Raw genomic sequence first — 26565 nt, 5'->3', positions numbered from 1 at the left:
GAATAGGCTGTCTGGTCAGCAAGCCTCGAAGCTCTCCCCAACTCTACAGATGAGGGTTACAAATACACACCACCATTCCTGTTTTGTTTTCGTTATTCTTAAAAGCAGCCAGCCACCCACCATGGACTCATGTCCTCAAGCACTTTCCTGACTGACCTCCACGCCTTAAAGCCTTGGGTTAGGTCCTGTGGTAAAGAGGAGCCATCACTGCTGAAGAAACCAGTACAGTAATTCCCACTCCACTCTGCTGTTACAGGGCTATTTCTTCTCTGAAAATCTTGACTGAAAGAAGTAAGGGGAACTAAACTGTCTATGCCTTAATAAATATAAAAACAAATAGCACTATCAGTAAGTCTACAGATGCTGAAAACAAATGAAAAGTGGTTTAGAACAGCAATACCAAAAACTCACGTCCATTTACTATCACAGAATAACTTATGTGTGGGTCTTGAGTGGCCCTTAAATGTCCGTGCATCAGAGGCCTGGCCCCTAGCTTGGGATTCAGGGAGTTGCCAGAAACTGTGAGGTGGGATGTAGTGAGAGGTCTTTAGAGTACAGGCACTGGCCTCGTCCTTTTGGTCCTCTGCCATCCATGCCTACGCTGATGTGCTCTCTTGCCATAGACTCAAGCAATAGGCTCATCATGGACTGGAACCCAGGAAGCTATCAGTCCGGTCAGACCTCTTCTCTTTATAAACTGGGCTGTATCCAGTATTTCTCACAGCAACAGAAAGCAGACAAACAAAAACTCTAAAGAAACAGTTTTTTAAAAATTCTAAAACTCAATTTTAGTCTGGTGAGATGGTTCTACAGATAAAGGCACCCGCTGCCAAGGCAGATGAGTTTGATTCCCCGAGACCCACAAGGTGAAAGGTGGGACTTACTTTCCACAGGTTATCCTCTGACCTCCATACTTGTGAAATGCACACACACACACACACACACACACACACACACACACACACACACACACACACACTGTATAAAAATATAAGAAGCTTAAGGAGTAAAACTTCCATTTCAAAAATGATCACTGTGGGGTATATGCCAGGTAGAGTGCTTGCCTCTGATGTGAGGTTCTGGGTTCAGTTCTCACCCTCAGATTTTCATATACATACATAGTCTCTTCATCCTGACCCTCCCTCCCTCCCACCTCCTCGTGCAAGACATTGAGGTATTTGACATTCATTTAAATTCTGCAACATGTCAAAGTGATCCTTTGCTCCTCTAATTCTCAATGGCAACATGGAGTGAAGTACTAGTAAATTAAAGTCTAAGAGTCATCAACTTAATTTCTCTAGGTGTTTTCTAGTTTGTGAATGTGCTTAATCAGTCTCTAATTACAAATAATTTTCTTCATTGTTCTTAAAAATGCAGTATCACAGCTATAAAACTAGCAGTGAGTTATGAAATGTTACAGAAATAAGAATTATTCAAAGTTACCCAGGGGTTGGGGGGAGGATTAATTCTGATTACCTGGGCTTCTCTGGCACATCCGAAGGATTACTGCAAAATGGTTCTTGATATATAGCTTCTGAAAGATCATGGTCTAGCAAAGTTGCCACAATTTCTTCCCTACTTGGTGGAGACATAAGCGGTTTCAGAATGTGAGCAGTTCGAGGAGTAAAACTGCCGTTCTTAGATTGTAAGGGAGAACTGGTAGACCGGGGTGAACTATCAGGAGTTGGTGTCAGCACGTCGTTGTTTCTTGAGACGTACAATTCTAAATCTTCAGAAGCTGCGTCCACAAGTTCCCCATCAGGGGAGGAAAGTACGGTAGTGAAAGAGGTATTAGCTGAGTCAAGGGACTGTTCTATTTCTTTTCCGTTATGACCTTGAATCCAGTCTGAACTGCTTGCCTGCGGGAGACTGAGAAACACTTCCTTACTCACTGAACTCCTATTCAGTCTCGATTTTTCAGGTAGACAACTTTCTGCTTGCTGGACACAGAAAGACTCCATTATTGAGTTAGAGTGAGATGTCAGAGGGTGAAAGCTGGTTTTCCACTGGCTGTGCCGATGATTCTCATTGTTATCTATACCTACTTTCTCAAAAAGTTCAGGGTTCAAAGTACTGGCTCTAACCCATGGGCCTGAGTCAGAGACGTGATGCTTTTCCTCAGTACAACTCTGTCTGTCATGACTTAAAAGCTCGTTCTTTTCTATAGCCTGTCCTGGGAACAGATCCTGAACGGCGTCGCTTAGAAACTTCTGAGGCAAATTCTGGTCAGCTGGAACAAACTGACTACCAGAGTACAAGCTGCAAAACCCAGTCTGACCAATTGTGTTAATATCAAAATTATAATTATGTTCAGGAGACAGGCTGTCTTCAAGTGAGTAACAACTTTCGAAGCCTGGATCTGAGAAAAGGACGGGACTGTCATCTGACAGGGAGTTATCCAAGTGGCCAGAGGTCTGCAGGTTTAGAGGGTCCACTTTCAGACGTCTGGGGGTTTGTTCCTTAGGCTTTGTTCTCCTGGGAGCTCGAGGTTTTCTTGGAGACGCCACTGCTCGTGTCCGTTTATTTGTCTTCTTGTGCTCAGCAGAAACGGAAATATCCTTATCTGGCTGATGACTAGATGCTGAATCTTGTACAACATTTGTGGTTTGTGCTTTCTGCTGTCTTTTTTGTAACAATTCTTTTAGAACAGCTAACCCAGACTGTCCTTCACCAAATACTGAAGGTGTTGACACATTTTGATTTTTACATTGAGACAGTGCTTTGGTTTGTGAAATTGCTTCTGACAATGACCTCTGTTTTACCTTTTCAGGCTTAAAACTTGACATCTCTAAAATACAGCCCCTCTGTCTCTGATCCCATGTTATTTGTTTGATGGGACTTCTCAAAGAAGTTACAAAACAGTTAGGTGTCTGGCTCTCCTCAGAAGCTGCATTTCCCGGAGAACAGGTTTCACTGGGCTTTGACTGTTCTGACACATTCACAGTCTGCTGCTGACTGTCTCTGCAGTGCAAAAAATTAGGGGCACAGACTTGTTCTGGCTTTGACTCTAGGGGACTGCGATACTCATTTAACTTTCCAATAGATGACCCACAGTTTTTTTGTGTATTTGAACTCTCCTCCGTCTTTGGAGATATTATACCTGAACATATCTGCGTGCTCTGTGCTACCTGAGACAAATGGTTAGAAAGGTCAAATATGCTTTTCTGAATCAAGGTTGTTTCCTTTCGAGTAAACATAGCACTTTGATTATGAGATCTCTGAATATTAATTTTTGAGATTCCAGGCCCTATAGAACTATAAACAGAGGAATGAGAATCATCTCTTGAACTGGGGAATGTTCGAAACTCTACAGACTTCTTGCTTTCTAAGAAAGAGGAAAAGCAGTTGGACAGCCGCTGTTGTGCATTAATCCCAGTGGGTTGGGAAGGAGAAAGTGGATGATCCATGGCAGGACCGGTCTGTGTCATCTCTTTCTGTTTGGAAAGTGCGTGAGTGCCAGAACTACTCGTAAGCTCGGGCACGCTCCGCTGGCTCGGTGTGAGCTCGGCCTCAGACGGAGGCTTCGTGGTCTCGTCCGTGGGTATTACAGGCTTCCTTGACACACCCTTCTCATTGGCTCTCTGCTTCTGCTTTGCCCTGGGTTTCTTTTTCCCATTGTCTACTAGTTGATTTGTCTGATTCCGCTTGTTCCTTTTGTTAGTGACTACGGAGGACTTAGCGAGTCTTGCTTTTGACTTCTTAACCTGTGCTCTTGCTCGACTAGCTTTTCCCACTCGAGGACTCACGGTCTTAGTGTTACATACATTAGGACCCTTAAAAAGCACTGATTCCTTTTCTGCAGCAGCCATAATTTCTTCGGCTCTGGGGTCTGTGGGAGACCAGCATCGAGGCGGAGAAGAATTGACAGGGCTTGTGCTTCTCTCAGAAAGAAAGCCTAGCTTCGACATAACGTCACTATAATTCAAGTCACAGTCTTCGGTTTCAGCAATGTACGATGGGGAAGGAGGAGAAAGAACAGCGTGTGTCCGTTTCTTTCTGAAAGATAACGTTCTTTTAATGTTTTCACTGCTTGCTCTGTGCTGCTTACCAGGCTTCCTCTTAGCAGACTTATGTTTGGACTTCCTTCTGTGACTTTTCTTTGGTGTTAGTGGATAAATGGGGTATTTGGTTGCGGGGGAGTCAGGAACTTTTGGCCAGAAATCCTTCAAAGGTGCAAGCTTTTTATAAAGTTCCATTTTTTCCTCAGTTAATATTACTTGTTTTTCTTTAGAATCTATTTTACCTAGCTTCACAAGCATATTTTTTCTCCCTCTAAATCTATTAATAATAATATACTTTATAATGACAGGGGGCAGCTTTTTAGACATTTTTCTTCGTTTTCGGGATTTGAGAGTTCCATCTAAGTTTTCACCAATTTCCATGGGATGAGGTAGGCTAATTTTCGAGTTGTGTGTTACAAAACTTGACTCACTATCTTCTGTTTCATAATTCACCTTGCGTTTGGCTCTAAGAGTATATTTATTTCCATATAGTCCAAAAGACTGTTCAGTTTCTAAAGATCCCTCTCCAAAATGACAGTCTATAAAGTGTTCTGTAGGTGTTTTATTTTCAAAAGTCCCATGAGTGGCTTTAATTAAGTCATTGCTCAATCCACTCTCCTTCTCAGGAGTACCGCTGTACGGATGATTATGTGTACAACTGTCTTTTGCGGCTCCGGCTTCACTACTTTTGGTAGAAGTTTCCTGAAGACTTATCAATTTCTTTTTATTCAATTTTAACCGGGACGTTTTACTGCCAGGTTGTAGTTTGTAGGTGACAGGAGACAGTTTCTGTGGCCTGGTGAGACAATTAGAAAGAACGACACTGGGGAAAAACATATAATGTGCTGCCTGCTGGCTGAGGCTTGGCCTCTCCATTTTATGCTCTTGAAACTCTTCGTATCTGATTTTAAGTTTACTTCGTCCACTCTCATCAGTGATGCTATCGAGGGAATGAGCCACACTTCTATTCTCCCCTGAGGGCGACAACAAGTCACAGCTCTCGGCTAGTGACGAGGGAAAGACACTATTGAGAGCTGTGCTGTTTCCCCTCTCGTTTCCTTCAGAGGACAATTTATTTTTTGAATGATTTAAGTCAGCAAAGTTGAAAGAGTTTTTCCCCAGTGTACTCTCACTAGTGTGACGGTTAGCATGTATGAAAGGGGTATCCTTCTCCATCTTCCTCATGTTCGAGTACTTTCTACTTGGTGCTTGTCTTGTAACAGATGGAATATCTTCTTCATAATCAAAAACACTGCTTTCACAGGAAGGTACCAGCAAAGACTTGTCTTTCTTACAAATCTCTTTATGAGAATTATCTGAATGAACAGTACTACTTAAAGAGCCAGAGTATTTCATGGAGTAAGTACTTTCCTTTGTAAAAGTGACTGAACTATCTCGACCTTTTTCTGTATTGTTTGGCTGTGAGAGGCCTTCAATTAAGTCATCTTTGTTTAAACCATGGGAAGAAAGGGCACTTGTGTGTTTACACTGGAAGGTAATCTTAGCAGAAGACGGAGGTTCTAATGTAGCAGCATCTTTGTGAAAGACGGAGGGCCTTACTGACAGCTTGCTTGTTGCGATCACAGAAGAGTGGGCTCTAGAATTTTCATTGTTCAATGGATTGTCTAAAGTCAGAGGGAAAAAAAAGAATTTACTCATTCACAGTGCTAATTTCTCAAGGAAATTAAGTCTGCATGTCTAAAACAGTGACCTCACCAAAAAAGAAATATACAATCTGAACAATCAAGAGGCTGTATTAGTCATTATTTTAAACATATATTGTTTTGATCAGGAAAATGTTATTGAAGCTTTAAGGAATATCATATTTAAGCCTTTCATAAAATAATGTTCCTTAGTTTCTTGTGCTACTTCAATGATACATAAAGTGAATAAAGTTTACAGAGTTTCAGCCAAGCAGCTCGCAAACATCCTACCTTCTTTAGAATGAGCAGTCACACAGTGGTAGTCACTCACAGAACAAACACAGCAGTCATTGACATTGTAGTCACTCAAAGACAGCACAGACATGTCACAAATAAAATACATTGTGAGCCATCACATAACCAAATACAATAGGTTTATTTTCTTACCACTATTTTCATCTGCAGTTCCATCTAACTGAGGTATAGAGAGATTGGCAAAAAGCAAACTATTATCAGTCCACTCCATTTCCTCTTCCGAGGACGAGTCATCTTCTTCAGTAGAACTTCTGTGGGCATTTCTGCACAGTGACCTAGAGGACATTACAACTCATCAGTGAGTACGGTCATTAGAGAATGGTGCATCCGGGGCTGGAGAGATGGTTCAGTGGTTAAACACACTGGGCTCCAGATTCAGTCCCAGCCACCCGCCCACATGGTGGCTCACGACTGTATGTAAGTCCAGTTACAGAACATCTAATACCCTCTTCTGTTTCTGGAGACAGTGCATGCATGTGATGTACAGATACAAGAGCAAGCAAACACTCACACACATAAAATAAAAGGAAATAAGAACGTAAAAGAAAAAGGTACATCTTGGATACAAGTTTTCTGACTTGATTATGTCAGTAAAAATATAAAGATATTAAAAAGAAAAACAGGTTAATTTTACTTATTAGCATGTACTGCTACAGGACCTGCAAAAAGTTACCACAAACAGGATTTATAATCTCATTCATGTTGACATAGAAGGCATCATAATTATTTTTTCTTCTTTTTTGGTTAAGACAGGGTTTCCCTGGCTCTCTGGGAACTCCCTATGCAGACCAAGCTAGTCTCAAACTCACTGAGATCCTTCTGCCTCTGCCTCCTCAGTGCTGGGATTAAAGGAGTGCACTACCACTGCCCAGCATAGAATTCTCGCACAACATCTTGGACCATTATTCTATCTAGTCATGCCCTTGCTCACGGTCTCCCCTTAACCTATCCATGGATATGATATACACAAATATAGCAAATGAGAACTAGGTGACTTCTACAAACGTAGCATCCTAATACATTTATCGCTAAACTCTGAAATGGAAAACAACGTAGGTGAGATGGGGCATTCAGATCTCAGAGATTTTTCAAGAAGAATTAGTAGTGCCCTAATAAGAGCTGGAAGGCGATACAGTACCAGAGATGCTCTGGGAATAGCCACAAAGCACGGTTACTGAAAATTTTACATAAATTTGAGGTTCAGATTCTCTTAAGTTCTATCCCATAGTTATGTTAGTCTGATACTTTCACTCCCGTCTAGATGCTCAAAGTCTTTCTTTCCATACCCAACTTATTCCCTCTGGCCTCACAGAATAGTTTCCCCTTTAAGCCTTTTATAAATCACAATTTGTCATAAAATCGCCTTATGTGCCTGAAGAAATATTACACCAGACATTATTTAATGACTTTAATCAAACTTGCTATCTGGTGTAAAACTCCTGTTTTTAACAAATGATACGATCTTTGTTTTCAGAGTCTCTGCATCAGGAGCATGCTGTCTCACAGGCCACCCTTCCTATGACTGACTCTCTCAGGAGCTAACTGCTCTTGGTGTCACAATCACATGACTATTTTCAATTTCCATGGCACGTTTATGCTTTATCCTCTGTCATCATAAGGAATAGACCTGTGCCATTTTCTACATATTAATCTTCAATGCATAAATGTTGATCACTTCTCCAAACAGTCTCTATTCAAAGGTTCTTTAAAAACGAGTGTTCACCAATCTTTCCAGTCCTCCTTTTCTTTCTCAGTCTTCTTAAACTGGGATACACACGGCAAAACAAAATTTAACACATTTCTCTCTGTGTTTCTATTCTTCAATTTCTCTCTAATATGGTTATGACAAGTTTGAGTTTCAGAAGTGGACTCAGACTACTCAAGCTCACAGAGGCTGCTCAGCTGACCGCTGTGTCATTTGTGATGGCTAATGTTGGCTGCCAACCTGACTGGGAATACACTGAAATGGAAGGATTTTCCTGATCAGATTATTTGAAGCAGGAAGTCCCACCCTAAATGTGGGCAGCACTCTCTGGTGGCAGGCCAGTTATGGACGAGAACTTGCTTTTTGACTGCTTGCCCTCACTGTTTCTGGCATGGCCACCCATCCCATTGCTGTAGCATTCCTTCACCAATATTAGAAATGGTGTCTTTGGAATTCCACTAGAGTGCCCAGGCAGCCGCCTGGCTTTCAACAACAGAATGGGGTTGCTGATACATCAGCCTTATAGACTGAGTGACTACCAGACTCTTGGCTTCCCCTCTGGAAGACAGCCATTGTTGTCTTTCATCCTATAGACCAATCTAATGGGTTCCCCTAATATATATGATATATACTCATTATAGACATAAGCGTGCATCAATGGGTTCCCCTAATACATATGATACATACTCATTATAGACATAAGCGTGCAACATGGGTTCCCCTAATACATATGATATATACTCATTATAGACATAAGCGTGCATCCCCGCCATCATTCCTACTCCTTTAGAGAACCTGGCTAATACATCAGCTCCTCTCTTTTCTTTCTTTCGAGACACAGGGTCTTATTCTCTAGCCTTCTCTGGCCTGGAGCTTACTGTGTAGAACAGGCTAGGCTCTTTCTCACAGAGACCCATTTGCCTTTGCCACAGGAGTACAGGGATTAAAAGGGGTAGACCTGGTTCGTTCTGACTGAGTGCACGCGTCAGACACGTTATTTTGAGAGAGGTTCTCACTTTGTAGCACTGGCTGGCATGTGACACCTGGCCAGCTACTGTCTTCTGTCTAGTGTGTAAGTGACTCAGGCTAGTAAGACATGAGGGTCACTTAGTTCTAAGCGGACTCTGCACACTGCTCCTGAGCTCCGTTAGCAAGTTACTCTCAGGGTTGTTACCCACTGCAGACTCTGTCCTTACACATGTCAGCACTGGATAAGAAACAGATGGTTTCTGGGTTTGTTTCTAAATGTAGCAGAACATGATATTTCATGGAATATTAAATACATGCTACATGAAAACAGTCATTATTTAAAGGGGATTCTGAAAGTCCGTTTAGCTCACTGGGTATTTTATAGGATGAACAGTAACAGTAACTTTCCTGAAGTGCAGCAGTGACAGAAAGCATGCATTAGAGGAACTGAAACAGCGTTTTTAAGAGAAATCACCTCTTTTTGGCACAATGTTCTTCAGTATCACTGTCCCATCTCTGGGACATCAGCACACTAAGCTCCATCTCTTCCTTCTCGATCTGGGGTGCATTCTCTTCATCGTCACTGTTTTGGGGGTTTTGAGATTCCCCAAACGTGTGACGAGGTAATGGCATCCTATTCTTTTCTCCTTGGTATCCATCACTTTCCAAACCAGCAAGAAGATGGACCAGCGACTCGTCAGGGCTACTGTCCACTGCAAAACAAGCAAGTTAACCACCAAAATAACATCGACTTTCTAAACGATGACACCAACCCAGAGCAATGCAACAGGTGCTGCATGCACCACAGGGATACGGTTGGTACAAAGGTCAGCTGTTACTGCCGGGGCTCGCTCATCAAAACCAGGGCCTTCCACCATCTGAACGACAGACACGTCAGTGACTTTATTTAAAAGAAGATTTTCAGATTTCCTCTCACATCCAGTCACACACATGTTCTGTGTTGACTGTTGTGGTGGGAAATATAGGAGAAACTGAGTTTATTTTCCCCTAGATCCACTCTACCTAACACATTAATTCTACTACCACATGTATATGTAAGAAAATTGAAAATATTCTGATGGTTTTATACCTTTTATTTCTACTATTTGAGTCAGTGTATGAACTGATGGTTTCTTTCATCCTGTCATTTTGACAGATTCATACCACTTCACTACGTTTCAGTTACCTTTTCCTCCTCTTTTACCTTCCTCTCAGTGCGTCTACAAGTTAACAGGCACACCTACTTTCATGACATACATATGTTTTTCCTCTTTTGTGTGTTTTTGTGTGGTATGGGTGCAAATGTGTGTGCAGGTGTCTGTGCATGCGCACATAGAGGTCTAAGGTTGATGTTGGGGATCTCCCTTCATTTCTTTTCCATATGAGCTTTTGTGGAAATATCTTTTCAATAAAGTTATTTATATAATGGGATTGATAGCAAGAATATATAAAGAATTCAAATGTACACTATAAAAACTTGAAAAGAGAAACAAAAGAAGCAGCATAGCGGTGGTGGTACCAAGCAAACTGAGAGGCATAATGTGTTATGGTTGAAGTGCATTTAAGGAGGTAAAACAACACTGTCATACACTGTGCTGCTTCAGAGCTCGTGGCTTAATGTAAACTTCCTCATACTGCAGCAAAGCATCCACAATTTTATCACGATGTCTCATTTGGATACTGTTTTAAAAGGAGTGTTTGGTTGCCGGGACCTGGCTCAGTAGTTAATGTACACTTACTCTGCAAGTGTAAGGACTAGAGTTTAGCTCTCCAGGAGCCCATAAAACGCTGTTGGGCAGAGCGGCCCACCTGTGGCTCTTGTCTTGGAGGTGGAGAAGGGGATTCCAGAGCAGGCTGACTACCAAGACAAGCCATAAGACACACCTGCTTATCCTCACACCTCCAGATGTGCACACACCTGCTTATCCTCACACCTCCACATGCATGTGCACACACCTGCTTATCCTCACACCTCCACACGCATGTGCACACACCAGCTTATCCTCACACCTCCAGATGTGCACACCCCTGCCTATCCTCACACCTCCAGATGTGCACACCCCTGCCTATCCTCACACCTCCAGATGTGCACACACCAGCTTATCCTCACACCTCCAGATGTGCACACACCTGCTTATCCTCACACCTCCAGATGTGCACACACCAGCTTATCCTCACACCTCCAGATGTGCACACACCAGCTTATCCTCACACCTCCACACGCATGTGCACACACCTGCTTATCCTCACACCTCCACACGCATGTGCACACACCTGCTTATCCTCACACCTGCATGTGCACACACCTGCTATCCTCACACCTCCACACGCATGTACACACACCTGCTTATCCTCACACCTCCACATGCATGTGGACACACCTGCTTATCCCACACCCCAGATGTGCACACACCTGCTTATCCTCTCATCATGTGCACACACCTGCTTATCCTCACACCTCCACACGCATGTGCACACACCTGCTTATCCTCACACCTCCACATGCATGTGCACACACCTGCTTATCCTCACACCTCCACACGCATGTACACACACCTGCTTATCCTCACACCTCCACATGCATGTGGACACACCTGCTTATCCTCACACCTCCAGATGTGCACACACCTGCTTATCCTCACACCTCCACACGCATGTGCACACACACCTGCTTATCCTCACACCTCCACACGCATGTGCACACACCTGCTTATCCTCACACCTCCACATGCATGTGCACACACCTGCTTATCCTCACACCTCCAGATGCATGTGCACACACCAGCTTATCCTCACACCTCCACATGCATGTGCACACACCCCTGCTTATCCTTACACCTCCAGATGTGCACACACCTGCTTATCCTTGCATCTCCAAATGCATGTGCACATCCCTGCATACCCTTACATTCTAAAACAAATGTATGCAATACTTCACACACAGAAATAGTAAAAGAAAAGCAGATAATTTGTTTTATCCCTAAAACAACATCCTTTTAACCCAATTTGGTTCAAGAAAAAAAAATTTCATTTACAGCTGTTTGTTTATTTTTTTAAGGAAAAACAAGGAGAAAACATAGAACTACTCGATCTAATGGGATACATAATTTTTATACTCAGCATTTACTAAATGTGAAATGTTCACTTCTTCAAAGCAAAGGGGGGGGGGAACAACCCAGAAAGTTACTTTGATTAAAACACGACACATTTAAGGTAGTGTTGTTACTTACTGAAAACCGGTGTCTCACTCAGTCTTTGAGTCAAAGGCTGAAAAGTCTGACTATTTTCTATGAGGTTCAAAATTGCTTCTTCATTAATGAGTGCTTCTTCTACTTTATGTTTAGTGTTACCTTAGGACGACAAAGACGACAAGAGCGTTAAGGCAATACCTCGGTGCTAAAACCCAGCAGCTTACACAGTATAGAATTTGTATAAATTATGGAATTTTACAGTGTAAATGTACCTGAAAGTCTTGGGATATTGGTAAAATATACTAAATAAAAATATAATACAAATGTAATAAAAAGCCCAGAGAACGTCATCATCAGTCACATGTATTTAATATCCCTCTCCCATCCCAGGGGAGGGAGGCATACACATGCAGGCACATCTCCCTGAGTTCTGGACCAGCCTGGTTTACTTGGTGAGCTCCAGTCTAGCTAGACTATACAGTGAGACCTTCTCAACAACAGAAACAAACAAAAGGCAAAACAACATGGATTTACAGCTCACCAAATACTTATAAGCTCGCCTGCATTTTTACTATACTCATATAATTACAGTATTCAGATAAAAACCAGTACTGAGACGCACAATGTGTGTGTGTTTATGTTTTTGTTGTGTTTTCTAATAAGATCTCCTGTAGCCCCATCTGGCCCCTAACTTGTCATGATCTTAAATCCTGGTCAGTCTGCTCCCATTCCTAAGTGCTGGGAATATGGGCAGGTATGAGCACTCTTAGATCCTCAACGATAAAGGTTTTTATTCTCTGTGGTTCAAAATTAATTCATTTTACATTAATTGTATATTTTTCAAAAGCTTCTTATTTGTTACCTAAAAATAGTTTCGTTCAACATGTAATAGAGGGTCTAATGCCCAGAAAGAATCAATAATTTTAAGAACACAGATGAAACAAATCCCATATTAGAATCTAGTAACGGAGAGATAGAAAGCATATTTTAAAGGGAGAGAGGAAGGAGAGGGAAGCGGGGAGAGGAGAGGGAGACACCGACTACACATACACAATCAGCAGCTAACTGGAAGGATTACAGCTAACTGGAAAAACAGTTTTTGCTTAGACATTTAAACAGACTTGACATTTAAATGTTTTTGAGTTTTTAGAGAGTTAACTACTCAGAAAAAAATATTTTTATATAAAATATACTACAAAACAGCCAATCTAAGACAGAGTATTTAATCAAAACAAATAAACCAATAATCAAAACCCAGAAAACAGCTTTCTAAAATAAACATTTGGTTAAAAACAAATCCTGGTGGTCTGACAGGGACAATGATAAGGATAATTACAATGACCAAAGCAGTTCTGGGGAAAGCACAGGCACACAGGCAAGAGTGAATGGGAGTGTTAAAGGTAAGGATGTTAGATGATGCTACAAACTGCTTTATGCCAATCCATGGAAAACTCCAGTACAATGGACAAGGTCTTAGGGAAAATGCAATCAAAACAGACTCAGCAGAACGGAAGAAAACCAGAGCAGATAAAGTAGCTACTTCACAAGGAAAGCCATTCATACAACTGGAGGGGCATCTGGAGGGGCATCTGGAGGGGCTGGGTGGTTTTATCTATGAAATCCAAAAGAGACAGATGATCCTAATTTAATGAAAACTCTCAAAAGGGAAGTTGAAACCTTACAATTGTTTAATGAGGCAAGTATGGCTCTTTTTCACTGATATGCTAAAATTCTAAGAAAACTATTAAAAACTAAATAAATATTGAAAAAATATAACACCATATTAATAGAGTATAAAAGAAAGACTAATTTTAGTAAATTCAGAAGACTATTTGGTAAATCTTGATTTAATATTCATCATATATTGGAGACCCCAATCCCAGACCAACCTGGTCTACACAGAAAGTGCTTGGCTAGCCCAGGCTGAAAACAAAAATGCAAAAAACACAAACAACCTCAAAAAGCAAAAAAGAAGAAGAGAAAGAGGAAGAGATGTTAGAAGAGGTAGAGGAAGAAGAGGAAGAGGAGGAGAAGACAAGAAAAGAAAAGGGAAAGAAAAGGGAAGCATTGGGTTTGAAGATCTGGCCATCGACATTTTTATTCTGTGTCATCCTTGATGCTGTGGCAGACCACTAGGGCGTGAGGGGAGGGGATGAGAGATGGTTCAGGAGTCAGGAGAACTGTGGCTCTCTCAGAAGATTCAGCTCTTATTCCTAGTATCCATGGGGCAGCTCAAAGCCATCTACAAGTCCAGTTCCAAGAGGCCTGCTGCCCTCTTCTGGCCTTCAGGGGCTTTGTATATATGTGCTACTCTGACACATATGCAGGCAATCGCCCACACACAGAAAAAGAAACGAGAATTTTTTTTACGGATCTGGGAGACGAAATGGGCTTGAGAAAGGAACAGTACTTTGCAGACAGTGACTGAATCCACTAAGCTCTAAGAAAAAATACATCTGAACTATTAGTACTAATAAAAGTCTCTAGACAGAAATGATATGCAAAGGCCACTAAAATCCACAATTATCAGCAATGACATAATTTTAAAAATAAAGCTCATAACTACAATAATTAAAAATTACTTAGATTATAGAAAACAAAATACAACGTAGAATTACAAAACTATTGAAGGCCATGGGGAAAAAGAGCAAGTAAAATGAGAACGATGTCCAGTGTTTGTACATGCGCTGGTATGAAAAAGATTAAAATACTCCTTAAACTGATCTATAAAATAAGAAATCCTCAATAAAAGCCCACACAGAGTTCTGTACAGAAAAATAACAATGAGACCCTCAAGTTAATAGCAGGAAGCCATTGTACAGGATCAAGAGAGACAATTCTCAGTCTGACAAGTCTTAAAGGGACAACTGAGATGGTATGAGATGATCCTAGGACACGTGATGGTGGGGAATCTAGAGGAGCAACGAGACGCTTTAATAAATATATCACACGACTACTTACAGAGTCCCATACACACATAATTAGGTCTTTATTTTTCATGTAAGAATTAGAGATCTAAATGGAAAAAACTAGTTATCAACTTGACACAGCCCAGAGTTAACTAACAGAGTCGCAACTGGGGAATTGCCTTGATCTAGGTGAACCAGGAAATGTCTGTGAAACGTTTTTTGATCACACTGTGGTGCTACTGTGGAAGCTAAGCAAGGACCTGGGAGTAAGCCAGGAAGCAGTGTTCCTGGGTGGGCTCTGTTTCAGTTCCTGCCTCCAGGTTCCTTCCGAGTTCCTGCCCTGACTTCTTCACTGAGCAGTGATGAACTGATGCCAGAATGAAGCCAACTCTTTCTTCACAAGTCTTTTTTATCATAGCAACAGAAAAACAGGCTGAAAGTAGGACAGAAACTGGCCCTGAGAGTGGGCTTGCTGGGAAAGGCCTGACCATGCTGATGCTGGGCTTGAGGAGGATGTGGAAGCATTTGGAACATTAGGATGGAAAGGCCATTGAACGCTTAGATTTAACGAGCTATGGTGAGCTTAGGAGGTAAAAATGTGCAGAGAAATATAGACATGGAGACATGGCTTCTGAAGCTTCAGAGGGAAGTTAAGAATCCCCCCAAAATCTACTGAGGCCATCTGTGTGATATACTTTAATTAAGAATCCATAGAAGTATGAGGCCTCAGTCCTACACAAAGAACTATGGGCAACTGAGAAAAGGTGGTAGCAAGAGAGGTGACCTTCCCCAGTAACTGTACCAAACAGTCAACCCTGAAAACATACATTATATAGACTGAAAAGGTTATATTTAGGAATGAACACACACACACACACACACACACACACACACAGAGTAAGTGAAAAAGAGAGGCCATGAGTTGGAGAAGTATGGGCAGGGGCTTACCAGACAGTTTGGAGGGAGGAAGGGAAAAGAATGGGCACAAGAAGAACTTGTGCTTTCTTGGAGCAGTGGAGACTGCTTGGCTGTGGCTGTAAAACCAGCTGTAATTAATAAGCGGTCAGCATCACTGGGACGGATCTTCTGGAATGTTTCCTTAGGTCAGCACATAGACGCTGTAGTGGTGGAAAGACTGCATATCAAGCTGGCACCTAGAAGTTATCCCGACCTGGTACTGGTTTTGAAGTCTCGAGCATCCGCTACACGTACATATGCATATGTCAGATGCACGACTGAAGGACACAGAGAGCAGCTGAGACCTAGCACCGTGTGGCAGATTTGGAATCCATGGAGAGGCCAAGCGTGGCCACTGACGATGATGGTGCAGTGGAGGTCCCAGCACTCGGGAAATGCCAGGACCAAGGCATTTGCCACCAAGGAGATGACAGGTGTGAGTAGAGCCAACACAACCTATGAGACATGTCTGAGTGCCAGGGACAGCAGAGAAAAAGAAGTGGGACTTATCCAACCCTTCGGAACACAAACGACCACAAGGAGGTTGCAGGTGTTGGACACAGAGCCTTTTACATCACTGGACCTTGGTGTTGATTTGACTGTTAACTACATCATGGTTCCTCCCTCTTTAGACACAATGATATAGTGGGATTTGCTGTTCTTCTGGGTGCCCCTAGTTGAGCCACTGTGGGGCTACAATGAGATGGTCCCTATCATCTTGGCCATCTGAGTACTTTGTCCCCAGCTGGTGGGTCTCCGGGCAAAGGTGATGTTGAAAGAGAGCAGCCCCAGTTGGCGCCTGTGTTGGGATACTTGGTCCTCAGTTGGCTTGGGAAGGACTGTGGGTTGCTGGAGGTGTGTCACTGGGGGCGGGCCCTCTCCACTCCCAGTTAGTCCCGCCCTCCCTCTCTCAGTGCCTCACCCTTGTGGATCAGGATGTAGACTCTCATCTTCTAGTATGCACCATGCCTGCCTGCCTGCTGCCGTGCTCCCTGCTATGATGGCGACAGGCTCAGCCTCTGAAACTGCAAGCCCCAGGGAACTGTTTCCTCTACAAGCTGCCTTGCTCATGGCATCTGAACACAGCAAGAGAGGGGTAACTAAGACAGGAGGCTCGGGAGGCATAGCCTAGTTGCAGGAAGCGTGTTGCTTCGGGGTGAACTTTGAGGTTTCAAAGTCATTCATCATTCTTGGTTCACTCTCTCTGGTTCCTGTTTCTGGTTTAAGAAGTGATTCTCCGCTGTTGCTCCAGACAACACGCATGCCTGCTGCTACACCGTCCTGCCATGATGGTGATGGTCTCCTATCCCTCTGGAACTGTAAGCCCAAGCACTTTCTTCTCTAAGTTGATTTGGTCATGGAGATTTATAACAGCCATAGGGGAAAGGAATACACATACTCTGGATTTTTAAAGAGAATTTGGACTTTTAAATTGTTGGAATTTTTTAAAAGACTGTGGAGCTTTTAAAAGTTAGACTATTTTAAATTCTGACAACGTAAGATCTTGTGGATAAACAAGAAAGAAAATGCTATAGTTTAAAGTGATGGATTATGTGTGTAGCTGGAAGGGTTATTAGTCTCCCAGTGAGCTTGAACTGTCAACACAACTTACAGTGACCTGAGGACATATCAGTTGGGAACTGCCTGGCTCAAGCTGGCCTGGGGGCATGCCTGAGGGACACTTTCTCCATTGCTTATCGCTGTAGGAAGGGCCATCCCATTGTGGGCAGTGCCACCCGTGGGCAGCTGAGGAAGCCAGAGGAAGCAAGCCAATGAGCAGCTCTCCTCCATGGTTCTTGTCTCTACTCCTGCTTGAGTACTTGTTACTTTCCTCAGTGATGGACTATTTATTACCTGGAAACATAAGAGGAAACAAACGCCTCCTTCTCCCAGTTGCTTTTGGTCGTAGTATTTATGACAGTGGCCTAAAACAAACTAGCACATACACCTAAGCCTTAGGATAGCTACGTTAGGAAACTTTCCTTACGACAGGATAGAGAAGGATGCATATACCAAGTACGAAACCTAAGCCATCAGAAGACACAGGTAAGCAGGACATTAAAACTGAAGACATGAAAAATACTAAAGAATTAAAAACATAATGCAGAAACAAGATGGATAAAATAAGCCTAAAAATGGGAGTTTACAGAATAAGCTTGAGAGGAAGAAATAAAAACCAATCAGGAAGTCTCATGAGAGCCCAGGACTTGGGAGATGCTCTGCAGTTCTGCCCTGGATGCTCGCAGAGCTCACCTCCCAGCAACATCATCAGGCGGCTCCCAGCCTCCCCTCAGCTGGAGGGTATCCAATCCCCACTCTGTCTGCAGACAACTGTGCACACTCACACACACGCACAATCGATACCGTGTACTCTGTATTCACTCAGTCTGCTAGTCAGCACCTGATCGTTGTCAAGGGTCCCCGGCCTGAGCACTCCACAGCCGGATCAAGGAGGCTTCGACAGAAGCAACAGAGCCCTCACCACCCTCTTACCTACCAACTGTGCACAGCACAGATTTGCACGCAACCTGTCAGCGTTCAGTGGAGAAAACTTTGCACAAAGTCACTGAGAGGGCAGACGTAGCCCTGGGAAAAAGTGAAAATGGTTCTAATACTTATAGAGGAACCAATAAGTATTAAAGTAAAGCTATCAGCAGCTAAAATGAAAAAGCAATGGTAAATTTCAAAATGAAGATGTTGACGTAAAAAGATGATAATCACTATTAGTAGTGAGGGAAATAAAAATTAGGCCTCAGTAAGATAGTATTTCATATACTCTAGAACAATAAAGACATAATACCAAGTATTAAATAAAAACACTAAGTCATAAGAAACCTTACACAACGCTGGAAGTAACATAAAACAGTGCCCACTATGGAAAAAACAAATACAAATTTACTACATGTTCTATGAATTCCACACTCTGGTGTCTACTGAAAAGAAATAAAAAACACACTTAGTTAAGCATTACTCTATAGCAAAGCTTACTTTGCAATTGGTTTATTTGCTACCATTTTCAATATTATAATTTTTCAAATCATATCACATTTACTTTAAATTTTATATTTTATTGTTCACATGAACATTATTTTAATCAGTCAAAAGTGAAAGGAACTTAAACATCTACCAATTGATAAATGGATTAATGAATCTAACAATTGGTAATAAAAAGAAATAAAATGTTGGTAATTACCACAGCATAAACCCTGAAAGTATTTGCTAAGTGAAAGAAGAAAAAACCCATATTGCATGACTTCATTTATATGACATATCTACGAGTGTAGACAGACAAACATCTAAACCAATGGTTGCTTAGGAACTGGTCCTGGGAATGGCCATGATGACAATAAGGAAGCCTGTAGGCTCATGGGTATTTTCTAACATTAGATTATGGAGTACTTATATACTTAAAATGAGTGAATTTGTGCTATTTAAATTATTTCTTGATTAGCTGTTACATTTTTGAATGTAAATGCTAGTTGCTTAATTTTTGCCAATAGTGACATCATTTGTATAAAAATTGAAGCATTAAGCAACAGTACATACATATATGTCTGTATACATGAACATACATGTATAAAAAAATCATCACAAAATTTTACATCCTAACAGTTTATAGAAACTTTAGTATAGTATTTATCTTTAGAGATTTAGAAAGGGTCAAGAACAGGAAATAATTTTTGCTACATCCATATTTATTTCTGAGGAGAAAAACAAACAAGGAAACGGGCAAATATTAACTTAAGTGTCTGATACAATGTTTGCTTTAGCATTTTCGGTTTAATTGAGAAGATAATCAGATGACCTCACCTTTGCTCCAATCGTTGTCTCTGTGGACTTCTATCATGTTGGCCGGTGAACAGGGAAGCATTTCAGGAGACAGAATCTCAGAGTGCAACGTTAACTCAGCAGAGAACTCCTGGGACCCACTGCTGTAGTCCACAGATCCTGATAGTGTTCTGCTTCATTAAAACATAACTTTTATAACAAACCATTTAGCAAAGCAGTAAGCTGAGCTCTGAGCTCTCTAATAGACAGGCACTTACACTGAGAAATCATTCTGTTTGAGAATTTCTTGAAGTCTCTTCTGAAATTTTTTTTCACTTTCTGTTGCTGGCACGAATCTGCAATCTTTAAATTTAAAAAGTACATTAGATAGCAAATGGATGAAATACTTTTCCTTTTTCCTTAGAGGCGCTTTGACAATCACAGCACTTTATCTTTCTCCTGACTCACATCCTACCATCTAAATGCAGCCCTGGTATAAAATCATACAAACGAGAAAGGGAGGTTATTAAACAATGAAATTAAGAACTTATCATCACTTCAAGCTTAAGTTCTATAATTACAACCTAAAACAAAAGAAAATAACAATAACAACAACAAAACTGTTGCTCTCTAATCATAAATGCATCATGCACCCTGAAATTAGAAATTTCCTTCTTTGTAAAATACATTTATATTTTAAAGGGCATAGAAAAAGACACTTAAATTTTACCAATACATTTTTAGCACTCTAAATATTACAGTGAAATTTAAATTTTTCACTGGCCTTCAGTGGAGACTTATCACAACGTTTATTTCTGAGCTGTCCTTTACACTTTCAGGTTTAGCGTTAAGACTTTGCTGTATACATGGTAAGTGAGCCCTCAATCCTTTCCGAGTACAGCAGTGTTTAGTAATGAGGGGTCCTCAGCTGCACACGATGATCAAGGTGAGAGTGTGGCAGGCAGTTTCAGAGGACAGTGGGGACAGTGTTTCATGGCCAACACTTTCTAAGCAGAACAAATAAAATGGTGCTTCTAAGTGGGGCTCCATGGTTTTCAGTATCTTACTTGGAAAAAGAAGACACGGATATACTTGAGGGCGGAAAGGGGACAACTAGCTCTTGTGGCAAGAAGGTAAGGCACATAAAAACCAAGAGCACACAGAGACAACGGGATGACTACATGAATACTAGTTTGGAGGTAATTATAAAGCTCTACTGGTTGTATAGCAATGACAACGGGAGTTACATAGGAAAAGTAAGGGTGATTTAAGACACAACATCTAGTGCTGAGGGCAAACTCAGTGACGATTTTCTTATTTGAAGCATGTACTGACTTTCACCTTGCGATTCTGGCTGGCTAATTTGAGAGTTTTCATTCCTGTTTCTTCGTCGCTGTTTTTCATCTTCCCATATGGCCTGCAGCCCAGGGTTTCCACCAATTTGAGCTGCAATCACAACAATAATACAAGGGTCAAAAGAAAGCTTCTTCTCTATAAACTGCTTAAACTTTAATAAGTACTTGGTGTGGGGCAGTTTGCTGTGTACCCTTGACTGGGATGGAACTCACTATGGCACCCCGGCTGGCCTGGGACCCAATGGAGATCTGCCTGCCTCTGTCTTCTCAATGATAGGATAAAGGTGTGTACTATCATGCCTAATGATATTTGTTTTAAAGAAAAACATGGTGTGTGCTATAATGAACAAATTATCTCAATTCCACATTTATAATGGTGCCTCCTTTTTCAATTTTCTATTTTGACTGGGAAAAAAAAAACAAAAACAAAAACACACAAAAGGCTGAAAAGATGGCTCAGCGGTTAAGAGCACTGGCTGCTCTTCCAGAGGTCCTGAGTTCTATTCCCAGAAACCACATGGTGGTGCTTAACCATCCGTAATGAGATCTGATGCAGATCTTCTGGCCTGCAGGCATACATGCAGGCAGAACTCTATACGTAATAAATAAATTAAAAAACAAAACACACACACCAAGTAAGTAAAATTCACACGCTGATGAGAGATGATTCTAAAACTTCTCTCCAGGATATATAACCTGAAGATAAAACAATTAAAAGGCAGAGTATGCAAAATTATTTTATACTGGCTAATTTTATTTAGTGCCACCTATTTCTGATTCCTATTTAGGTAAACACAGTAATGTAAAAGAACTATAAATAAGCAATATAGATAACTATGTATAGTGATTAAATAGGAGACATTGTCTGAAGAGTCGTTGGTTGAAGGTTTGGTCCCAGGCTGACGGCTGGATGAAGAAGTGATGGCACGGAGGGCACTGAGGTGAGCAGTGAATGAAGCCATTCCCGGCAGAGCTGCATGGGCTGTTGAGAGGGGTGTTGCACATGCATCTGTCCTGGTCCCTTTGTGACTGCTCGCGTCCATGAGGGAGGGAGGCAGTGCTGCTCCCACGCCCTTCTGCCAGGACATACTGTCTTACCCTAGGCCTGGAAACGACGGAGCCCGACGACCAGGGACCGAGCCCTCTGAAACCAACAACCTAACAAGTTTTCCTTCAAGGCGGGTTCCCAGGTACACAAGGAGCACACCTCAGGACATCACGCCTTCTCCCTCTGTATCCTACTTCTCTAGTGGCACCTCGGTTCCATTTTACCATGTTCTACAGGTGAGAATGCACAGTAAGAGTAATCCCGTGCGTACCCTCAATGTCCAGTCTATTCAAGATGTCAGCAGCTACGGCGTCCACTTCTAACTCACAGGTACTCAGGGGCTCCACACCTTCCAGTAGTAGAGAACTGTGAAGAGAGGAGAGCAGTACATAAGCAAGGAGCACAAACGACCCAGGTTGTTGTTGCTGCTGGGATCGGAGACTTTGCTTAGGCTCTGGTGGTAATAAGAAAACCTGAGAATATTAAATGAATTCATGATTATTCATGGTACCATGTGTATGAAATAACAACAGGACAGAAAAATTATAATGACATTCTATAGATACCGTTTTAAATGGATACTATTTACCACCCGTATATTCAGAATCATATTTTATATGTGAGGAATATTTGATGCCTAGTATGTGGATCTGGCTAAAAAATGGTTAAGACAACACAAGAATTCACTAAAAATCCTAACTATTTAGAATAAGGTGCCTACAGGCGTATCTTACATCTGCCATCATACATAATGTTTGGTAAGGGGAGGTGAGCATACTGACAGGTGGGCAAGTGACACTGCGCCTTCTGTCCTCAGCCACTGCTGAGCTGGAGGCACGAGCATTCCTCCCACTGTTGAAGGAACAGCCACACTAGCAGTGAGTTCCAGCTGGCACAGGTGACAACAGTTCCTTCTATGAGAACCACACACAGACCAGCCTCTCTGACACTCTGTGACCTAGTTCCTGCAGAGCCACTAAAAAGGAAAGTAGGCAGACACCATGTGTCTGTCATTCCTCCCAGAATGCACAGAGACATGGTACAGACATGAGGTTTCCTGTCGCAGACTTTGTAGTTCATCCTGGGAGATAGTAAATGAAATGAAAGGTTAGAGACCTTGCTGTAATGGGGGTGCAGACTGTTTATCGAATGTTCTTTAAAGTTTTGCGGAGAACACTAAGAAGTGTTACTTTCTATCGCCTTCTCTTAAAGAGAATTGGGTCGACATTAGACACTAAGTTGTCACGGCTGGTGGCATACAGCTCAATGAAGAAAGTCTGCTGGGAAGCCTGAGGTCTGGCTCTGACCTACAGTTCCCTCACCACCACAAAACAGAACCAAGAAGTTCATTTGTTAAATCACAGACACACGCACACATCTTTGTGCCAATCTAAAAAAAGGCAGAGTAAGCTAACCATATCCCTTTACCTTTTAGAAAAAATAATTCCCAGAGTAGGTTGGCCTCCCTGTCCACATAACTGAATAAAATCCATGTTGTCATGAATTTAAGTGCTAGATAGAAGAGTTCAGAGTTAACAATCTTCTTCTTACATTAACATGTTTTGCAACTTCAAAGAATTATATTGACAAATGTAAGAGTTATGACAAAAATGAACATTACTAAGACTGGTACTTTTGGGGAAAAAGACTCAGTAACACTGAAAAAACATAATCTCACAGTAGAAAAAAAATGTTCCTTTTTGAGACAGGTTCTCTCTACATAGCCCTAGCTGTCCTGGAATTCATGGTGCAGATCAGGTGGGCCTCGGATTCGCAGAGATCTTCCTGTCTCTGCCTTTCAAGTTCTGGGATTAAATATATACCACTACGTCTTGTGGTTGTCTGTGTACTATTTCTAGAGGGGAAAATCTCTTCAAAATATTTTCAGTAGAAAATAATGATAAAAAGTATTCAGTCATTAAGTAAATGCAGACAATTCATTTTGGTTATTAAAGTTAGATAAAAATTACAGTGGAACTTACAGGACTGTTCCCAAGTATTTCTCTAACAACTGAATACAAGAGATCAACTAATTAGAATCATGACAGAGAGAATTTAAACATTTATACTCTAGGTTGGTTCAGCTTGCCTTACAAATGTGGCATTCAGTTTAATCTTTGAAGCCAAACCCATGCAACAGTAGGACATCCTTTGATCATAATACCCATTCTGTCTCATGAGTCTACAAATGCAGCGCACGCACGTGCGCACGCATGCACGCTCGCACGCACGCGCACACACACACACACACACACACACACACACACACACACACACACACACACCTCTCTCTCATTCTATCAGGCAGACACGGTGGACGTCTGTCCTCAGACTATGACTGCTGTAAGGAACGACTCTTAGAACCACGGCACTGGGTAATTTCCTCTTACAACACAGAATAAAGTAGAACATCTGACTTCTTACAGCTTTGTTATTTGCTGTGCCCTTTGTAATAGTGCTTATAAAGGGATATCAAATAATCCACTGTACTGTTTTAAAGGCACCTAGAAAAACACGCTAGACTAGGGAGAGAAATGAGACAAATGAATTCTACTGGTTTATGGGAAAACTTCTGGCATTATCTTTTATTTATATTTAATGAAATCACAGATTCTCAGATTATATAAACATTGGGGGAAACAACAGGCTCTAAAACAAACAAAAACACATGGCGCTAGCAAGGAATGGTGGTATACATCTGTAATCTCAGCATGAGGAAAGAGGAGGCAGGAGGATTGCTACAAGTTTGAGTATACACAGTGAATTCCAGGCTAGCTAGCCATGACTACATCGTGAGACTAACTATAAATAAATACATAATACATAATACATACATACATACATACATGCATACATACACACACACATACATACACACATAAGTATTAAAGAAAAGGTCCCCAGTCATCTGTGTTTAACTGAGTTAATAATGTCACTGAGTGAAACTTTACTAGCTTGTTTAGTTCTATCTTTTCCTATAGTTGGTTTGTAGAACTTTAAGAAAAAAGACTTCTTACAAACATTCTAAAGTTCAATTTGTTATAGTAAAATTCCAATTTTAATCCTAGTCAGTGTGCCTTTATTATACTTTTATGACCTAATCAGAATTAGGTCATAAAATTACTGGATGAGGCTTCAAATTGTTGTTAATGAGCAGAATTCAGGAATAGTGGTTACTTTTACTACTTACTTAAAAACCTTTAAAAATCATTCTGATAGTACAGTAATACAAATAATTTTACACAGAAGCTGTAATCCAGAAGCAACCAAGACTACATCTCAAACTGGTGGCCAAGTTTCTGGCCTAATCTACTGTGGGTACAGGCTCTTCTAGGCAGGTGGTCCTGGGTTGGATGAAAAGCAAGCTAAGGAAACCAGTGAGCAAAGCAGTAGGCAGCATCCCTCCCCTGTGGTTCTGCTTCAGTTCTTACAGTCTGCCTTGAGTTCCTGCCCTGACTTTCCTTCTCGATGCACTGAGCTATAAGATGAAATAAATCCTTTCCTTCCCAAGCTGCTTTTGATCAAAGCAACTGAAAGTAAATTAGGGCAATTGGATGAGCTCTGAGGAAAGCTGATCCTTTGGACTGGTTTATCTGGCAGTGTTCTACTAAATAAATAGCCAGGTTTAGCCTCCTCAAATTTCTGATCTCTGTGCTTCAATTTACTAAGTGTTGAGATTATAAAAGGTGTATACACTCAAACAAGTATTTTCATGATCATTTTAAGTTTAACCAGTAAGTTGTTTCATTTTATATTGTTTTGGTAGCCCTGGCTGTCCTCAAACTCACTAGGTAGATCAGGCTGACCTTGAACCTGGACATCTTTACCTCTGCATCCTAAGTGCTGAGATTAGAAGCGTGCACCACCACTGTCTGGCAATACATTTTCTTAATATATATTAAAAGCAAAGTCAATAAATACTATGTCCCCACCCCACTTCTTCACACACATAAATACACAAATCTGCTTAAAAGGAAAAAAAACCATTGGGTCGGTGGGCTGAGAGATACCCCAGTAAAAAAAATGCTTGCCACACACACGAGAATCTGTGTTTAGATCTCCAGTATCCATGTAAAGATCTGGGCGTACCCTGAGTCTGTGATTCTAGCCCTGAGGAATAAGAAAGCACTTCTCTGGGGCTATGCAGGCTAACTGGCAAGTTCCCGGTTCCATAAATGACTTCTAAGAGATGAGATGGAAAGTGATTAAGCAGGGTGCTTGCAGGCAGACCTACTAATAACCTAAAGTTGATCTCCAGATCTCACAAGATAGAAGGAAAGATGCAACCCAACATTTGTCTTATGATCCCAACACTGCACCATAACACATATGCACACACACACTCACCAAATAAACAATTACATAAATATAAAACAAATATAAATGTAAAAAATAGGGCCAGCAAGATGGCTCACAGGGTAAAAACATTTGGCATCAAACCAAATGGCCTGAGTTCTATTCTCAGGATCTATAGGGTGGAAGAGAAAACTGACTCCCCCAAATTGAACTCTAATTTTTGTGCATGTGTGCATGTATACAACAAACAAATGTAACTTAAACCTTTTAAAAACTGGATAACATACATGACGTTAAGAAGAGGAAAACAATGACCATGCTGCCAATGCCGCAGTAACCACAACAGGAGGCTCAGGAAGGCAATGCTATGCGGACAATCGACCTTATCTACCTTATCTGGATAACAAA

General features: G+C 41.5%; 1 protein-coding gene across 1 annotated transcript in view; it reads right to left on the bottom strand.

Moving 5' to 3' along the window:
* The window catches only part of Rev3l (REV3 like, DNA directed polymerase zeta catalytic subunit), a 155547-nt gene that overhangs the window by 56494 nt on the left and 72488 nt on the right, over nt 1–26565 (bottom strand). The window contains exons 6-13 of the mRNA XM_032888520.1: nt 22133–22227; nt 20800–20904; nt 19737–19821; nt 19501–19649; nt 11864–11983; nt 9109–9346; nt 6092–6234; nt 1477–5626 (exon numbers count right to left, since the gene is read on the bottom strand). Of these exons, the coding sequence (XP_032744411.1) occupies nt 1477–5626; nt 6092–6234; nt 9109–9346; nt 11864–11983; nt 19501–19649; nt 19737–19821; nt 20800–20904; nt 22133–22227 (5085 nt within the window). The remainder of the gene's footprint in view (nt 1–1476; nt 5627–6091; nt 6235–9108; nt 9347–11863; nt 11984–19500; nt 19650–19736; nt 19822–20799; nt 20905–22132; nt 22228–26565) is intronic.

The sequence above is a fragment of the Rattus rattus genome, chromosome 18, assembly GCF_011064425.1.
Source record: "Rattus rattus isolate New Zealand chromosome 18, Rrattus_CSIRO_v1, whole genome shotgun sequence".
Lineage (NCBI taxonomy): Eukaryota > Metazoa > Chordata > Mammalia > Rodentia > Muridae > Rattus > Rattus rattus.
This window is presented reverse-complemented; position numbering and strand designations above follow the sequence as displayed.